At 44.1% G+C, this 6,642-nt stretch overlaps 1 protein-coding gene across 1 annotated transcript; it reads left to right on the top strand.

Annotated features, from left to right (window-relative positions):
• Positions 1 to 3,064: 3,064 nt before the first annotated feature.
• On the top strand, positions 3,065 to 6,099 carry LOC125548032 (Acyl-CoA N-acyltransferases (NAT) superfamily protein). The gene is made up of 5 exons (XM_048711735.2): positions 3,065 to 3,440; positions 4,224 to 4,379; positions 4,801 to 4,896; positions 5,171 to 5,291; positions 5,687 to 6,099. The coding sequence occupies exons 1-5, from the start codon at positions 3,147 to 3,149 to the stop codon at positions 5,854 to 5,856; spliced, it is 837 nt and encodes a 278-aa protein (XP_048567692.2). The 5' UTR covers positions 3,065 to 3,146; the 3' UTR covers positions 5,857 to 6,099.
• Positions 6,100 to 6,642: the final 543 nt, after the last annotated feature.

Raw genomic sequence — 6,642 nt, 5'->3', positions numbered from 1 at the left:
GTCTCGTGTTATGCTTGAACGTAAGTAGTTTTAGGATCACTTCTAGATCACGACCGTTGCTTTGCTTTCTCTTCTCGCTCTCATTTGCGTATGTTAGCCACCATATATGGTAGTGCTTGCTGCAGCTCCACCACACTATGTTTTCCTACCCATAAGCTTAAATAGTCTTGATCGCGAGGGTGTGAGATTGCTGAGTCCCCGTGACTCACAGATACTTCTAAAAAACCAGCTTGCAGGTGCCGACGATATCGCGCAGGTGACGCAACCGAGCTCAAGGAGGAGCTCGATGAAGATCGTGTTCGTTGTGTTATTTCGTTTCCAGTTGATCTGTAGTGAAGCCTAGTCGGGGCGATCGGGGATCTTTTGCATTAGGGGTAGTCTTCTTTTATTTTGGTTCCGTAGTCAAACCTTGATTGTATTTCGGTTGATGTAATGCTATATTCACGTATTGTGTGAAGTGGCGATTGTAAGCCAACTCTTTATCCCTTTCTTGTTCAGTACATGGGATGTGTAAAGATTACCCCTCTTGCGACATGCCTACAATGCGGTTATGCCTCTAAGTCGTGCTCCGACACGTGGGAGATATAGCCGCATCGTGGGTGTTACAGGTTGGTATGATTGTATATCTTATTTATGGTGCTGTCCTATGGTGCCCTCCATCTCGCGCAAACGTGAGGGGCCCCAGTTGTAGGGTGTTGCAATATGTTCATGGTTCGCTTATGATGGGTTGCGAGAGTGACAGAAGATTAAACCCGAGTAAGTGTGTTATGGAGTATGGGGTAAAGAGGACTTGATACTTAATGTTATGATTGGGTTTCATGACCTTAATGATCTTTAGTAGTTGCGGATGCTTGCTAGGGGTCCAATCATAAGTGCATATGATCCAAGTAGATAAAGTAAGTTAGCTCATGCCTCTCCCTCATATAAAATTGCAAGAATGATTACCGGTACTTGTTATCGATTGCCTAGGGACAAATGACTTTCCTGTTGACAAAAGCTATCTACTTTTATTGCCTTGCAATTTATTCATAGTTTTATTCTCGCAAAGTACTCGTAGTTTTATTCTCGCAAAGTACTCGTAGTTTTATTCTTGCAAAATAGTTTCATACTTGTTGTAGGTAAAGCAAACATCAATTGTGCGTCGAGTTGTATCGATGGTCGATAAAACTTGAGGAAATATTTGTTCTACCTTTAGATCCTTATTGGATTTGACACTCTTATTTATCGAAGAAGACTACAAACGATCCCCTACACTCGTGGGTTATCATACACCAACCATGGAAAAAAACAATTCACACAAATAATTAGCAAAACAACAACATATCATTGGAAATCATAACACTCTGGTGACATGCGCCTAACAAAACATCAAGCACAAATACATCGACGCCCTAACATCTAACAATTCAGTAACATAATTGCACAACACGAGATTATAATTAGTACGTCACATCATAACACCATAGACCAAGTAGTAAGGTTCAATATCAAATCTCTCTCGCATCTCACAAGTCACAACTTTTAAGAGTAGTTTTAGATGGCATGGGTTTAAAATGTGAGTGGGACTGGGCTTTGTGGTGTGGGGTGGGTTTGGGATGTGCTAGGTGTCGTGTGATGGGGCCCACATATGTCAGATTTCCACTATAGGGTACTCGTGGATAATGCAGGAACAAACCCATATTGTATTATCTGATGGGAAGGTTTCTTTGGCCATTTACTTATGGGAATCACTTATTTTCGACTATAAACACGCTTGCGTCAATTGCCTCATTCGTGTGACGCGCATCTATGGACCGCACAAACTCTGTCTCCTCGTCCTTCCTTATCCAGCCTCCGGCTCACTCTCAGCCACACATTCTCATGTGCCTCCTCTCCCATCTTTCTCTACTTCTCATATACCTTGGTATCTCGCCCCTCGCCCACCATGGATGCATCTCCTTCCACCCAACAACACACGCACTCCCTATAGAACATGGGGAAGAGAAGGGGTGCTGCTACAAAAGAACGGTCATGGGAATGGATGCTTATGCGAGTGTCGATTTTACTGGAAAGCGGTGCTGTGAGGGTGTCCCAACTCCTGCAAGTGTCGTTGTGAGACCCTGAGTAGCGCAGCAACGGCGGGTGACGATCCTACTAAAGGTGGCAGCGATGTTGTTGTTGCTGCAACGAGAGCAACACAATTCTACAAGCGGAGAAGTGAGTCGGTGGCGACTGTTTGTGAGTGGATGGCAGGCGCGACAAGGGATGTTGCGAAAAGGGGAGAAGGATGCGCCACCGCCGAGGCTACAAGCGACAAATGACGCCAGCAATGTAGCAAAGGGGTCGTCGTAGGTTACTGCTGCAAATGACCGATGCCGCACAACGGAGCAACCATCAGACATCGATGATGCAATAGGGTTGCGGGCTCTGGTGATTCAACGAGTCGCCGCCTATGTTGCCAGGAGAGCTGCTCGCCGACATGCTGCAAGGGCAGGCGACCCCATTGGGTGCGTAGGTGATTCCAGGGTGTTGCAAGGGGTTGATGCAAAGCCGTCCACCAATGGCGAGCTCAACATGAGGGTGGCTATATGACGGCAGCATACCTCTTGCATGCTACGACGACGACTGTCCATGCCGCGAGAGGGGCGCTGACGCTTGCTATGAGGCCAACGGTGGTGCGAGGGCGTCCATGCATGTTGTGAGGCAAGCGGCGAGGGGCACCGAAGCTTGCTACGAGAGAGGTCGATAAGTTTCTCGAGCGGCGTCGCAGTTGCCGTGATGAGGAGTTATGTCACACGACGGAGCTAGAAGGGAGTAGGGGAGAAGGAACAAGATCAAACAGTTTAGGTGTGTCGCATCGGACGATGATATAGGCGGCTGATTAGTTCTCGCGCTACAGCCGACTCGCGCCTAGCGTTGACCTATTTGGAAACGGGTCCAACTCATGACATTTCACTGCATACAACCAGACACACCCTTATTCGTGGGTACTAAATTTAACCCAAACCCGTTCCCCAATGGGTAATTACCCGTCGGATAGAGTAACGGGTACCCGTAAACCGTTCCATCTTGTGTCGACGCATCGACTCGGGCGCACTGGCAGGCAGCTGTGGCGGAAACAACTCCATTTCCCAACCAACCAACCAACAGCCGCCCAAGGCCGATCCATGGCGTCGGCGTCGCCGTCGCGGCTGCTGCCGCCCTTTCCCCCTCCAGCTGCCCCAACATCCCGCCACACAACTCTCCGCGCCGTCCCTCGCAGCTGCAGCCTCGCTATCCCGAGCCTCCGGTGCCGCGCCTCCGCTCCAGCGGCCGTTGACGCTGGCGCGCCGCTGCTGCTAGAGGACCGCGCCGGCGCGGTGTCCATCCGAGAGTTTGTCACGCTCGATGAGCTCCACGCCGCCGTGCGCCTCCGCGTTCGCACCTTCTACGAGTACGCCCGCGACACTGTCGGCGCCGAGGTGATCCATCTCTTTCCTGCTTGTTTGCTATGTGAGCTCTCTTAGCTTTCAGAAAAATATACTGTACTACTAATTAATAGCCGAGGAGGCAACCTAAGATCTGGGTTTTCGCTTGGAAACGAAAATGTGGCAAGATTCGGTGAACGATAGTGTGCCGAATCGACCTCTTTCTGCAAACGCGCAAAATTAATCCGGGCCTCGTAGATGACTATACTTCGGAAGTTGATGTAGATGGATCGGTTTGTGATTATAATGGACAGTTTGAATTTTGCTACTGTACTGTTTGTTTTTCCTTTCAGTTCTGTATATAAAGGCTACTACTAGTATAACCGATCGGGAACATCCTTTGCATAGAAAAAAAAATGTTGCAGGTTGTGAGAGAGAATTTAGGAGTAACAAGGTATCAATAGTTTCAGTGATAATCTTTTAAAATAGGCGATGAATGGAATAAGGTTGTGAAAGCTAATTCATTCAGATATTTCCATGTTTTTCCTCCGCAGGCAAAAATGTGGTGTTGACTGTCTTTATTCTTATAGTTCATACTACTTTAGGTTTGTTGAATTCACTGCTTTCTGGCCAAGTAAATTCCAAAGTTAGCATAGACAACTTACCTAGTTGCAAAATGGCGCAACCTTGTTCAAGAAAAGCTTTCCTTCTATCTTTATAATATATGTGTTTTCCTTCTATACTTTCCACTTCCTTTTTCATTCCTCTGAATGCTTCAGTGAACCATAATATTGATGCATTAATAATTTAACTTTACTTATTGTCAAGTTCTATTAGGATCACAGGAAAGGTCTGGCAGAGAGGGAATATGAAGCATTACAAAATCGGATTTCTGGGAATATGATTAATTTTCGGAGAGTCTCTTGTATAAATGGGACAGTGCCACTGTTGCCATCGTTGATGTCAGCAGAGGAGCTTTGTTCAACATGCAAGGTATAATGATAGTATAGACGCGATGCCCTTGAATAGGCACTTATTTCAGCTCTGTTCTGTTCCAAATTTTCTAGCAAGACCACAGAAATCTGGGTTGCAGAACCCTGACATTCTTCTATGTTCCACTTGGACATAAAACCTAAATAAGAATGATAATTGCAAAGTGCATTTTTCCTTGGCTCACTTTGATTCATCTTATGATCTCACTTTGTCGTGCAGAAAGCATAAAATGCTAATATGTCCTGTTCTTCTAGATACAACTTCCTTTGCTCATCCAAAAAATAAAATGCACTTAGCCTGTCTTGGTTCCTGTATAATTTTCCGATGTGCATGTGTTCATGTCTATGGTTGATTATATTCATTTCTAGAAAGAATAATCTGTCAATGTTAGAGTTTAACCTCTGAATTCTGACATATGCAGTTTGTTGAAGATGGGGAAGAGAGAATAGTAGTTGGTAGTTTAGACCTGAATCAGTGCCTCTGGCTACCAGATGAACTGACTGGAAAGAGGCCAGGGGTAAGTTTCCAACAGAGTGAGGGTTTACTGGATACAACTGAAATTCTGGAATAGTTGGTTCGATACCATTTGCAGTTCTATTGTCTAAATTTGTATTAAATGATGATTTTTATAAAGCAGTAGTTGCCATGTCAAATATCCTTATCTATTCCTGTATCTATTTAATTATATTGGTACAAACAAGATGCAAAATGCTTATTTTAATTTACTTTAAATCCTTTTGTTGTGCTTTTTCAAAGATATTCTTTTTGTAATATTTGATCTGTATTAATAGGTAACTGAATCAAGCCATACACGGGCATATCTGAGCAATGTATGTGTTGCCAAGGAGCTCCAAAGATGCGGACTGGGCTATGCATTGGTTGACAAGTCTAAGAAGCTTGCTCGTCAATGGGGTGGGTTCATTTCATTTAGTTTCATTAACGTGGTTTTTACGTATCTAGCTGATTTTAGACCTATCCTTTGTTGGTACTTGGTAGTTAGATTACCTGCAACATGACAATATATACTGATAGATTGAGTTTTCGATTGTACGAAAACGTGCTTCTTATATTCAGGTCGAAACATCTATTATCAAACTTGTTCTTTCACCATTATCTGATAACTGTACAACCATATGTTGCTACTCAAGATATATGATCTATTCCGGTTTAGTTGAATCATATGATTGTTGTGCAGCAGCTTTTGCGGACCGACAGAAGTATGGCAATTACTTCACTTCTTAACCCCTTTGAAATTCTTGCCCCTTAATGCAATTTCTCATGATGGATATGAACACAAATATTTGCAGGCATAACGGATTTGTATGTCCATGTTGCCATCAACAACGAGGCGGCACAAAAGCTGTACATCAAGAGTGGATTTGTGTACGAAAGCGAGGAGCCTGCCCAGCAGGCTAGGCATCTTGGGCGCCCTCGAAGGCTTCTTCTTTGGCTTGATATGAAGAACGAAACCTTGTGATCTTACCTGTAAATGCTTCTTTTTATAGTTATACAGCATTATCTATATATAATTTTGATTTTACTGCCCAATTCAAGTAGTAGTATTTTTTTCCTTGTGGAAAGAAATACAATTCTCAAAATTTAAATTAAGGATTCTCCCCATAATTTTATTTGTTCTGCACATAGTACTCATTATTCAATGTATATCCAGCATTCCCCCGGTGGCAAACAATGGTACATGATAATACAGTGCTATCAAATCTTTGCATTCCTGCCCAAATTTTTTTGTTTGACTTTCACACTGATTCCTAGGGCGCGTTTGGTGGACTGCATGGATTTTGGGCACTTTGCATCTGTGGCAAGACTCAGCCATGCTGAGTGAAAACAGGCAAAAAACCATGTTCTAGGCAGATGCAGAGTGTTGTTGTTTGGTTATGTGCAACACATGTGATCTGGTAACCTCTTGTTGGAGTGGTGAGGTTACCAAAACACACACATGCACACTATAGATAAACAAGCATAACATAAACCCATAAACCAGTCTTAAACACACAGTCACATGTAGTTAAACGACAAACAATTGCGGCAAAGTCTTTAACATACTATGCAAAAGTCTTAAAGGTGCAGGGATAACTTGCTAACAATCCATGAGAAATGCCTCCTCGTGCCTCTTGCACTTAGTCACCACCTCGATGTCGTCGCCGTTGAAGACCATCTTCACGGTTTTGGGAGTCGCCAAATTGAAGGTGCAGAGGTACCCGATCCTAGTCTGGTGAGCAACGACGAAGGGGCCCAACCCTTGGTG

This window comes from Triticum urartu, chromosome 1A, assembly GCF_056163025.1.
Source record: "Triticum urartu cultivar PI428250 chromosome 1A, HENAU_Tu73, whole genome shotgun sequence".
NCBI lineage: Eukaryota > Viridiplantae > Streptophyta > Magnoliopsida > Poales > Poaceae > Triticum > Triticum urartu.
The sequence above is the reverse complement of the archived record's forward strand: the minus strand, read 5'-3'. Positions and strand labels throughout refer to the sequence as shown.

What these genes read in the sequence shown, in the direction of transcription:
- LOC125548032 (XM_048711735.2), top strand. Translation starts at nt 3,147, where the DNA reads ATGGCGTCGGCGTCGCCGTCGCGGCTGCTGCCGCCCTTTCCCCCTCCA. An exon ending in TGACTGGAAAGAGGCCAGGG is followed by an intron (nt 4,897 to 5,170) that starts GTAAGTTTCCAA and finishes CTGTATTAATAG; the next exon opens with GTAACTGAATCAAGCCATAC. An exon ending in GAAGCTTGCTCGTCAATGGG is followed by an intron (nt 5,292 to 5,686) that starts GTGGGTTCATTT and finishes AAATATTTGCAG; the next exon opens with GCATAACGGATTTGTATGTC.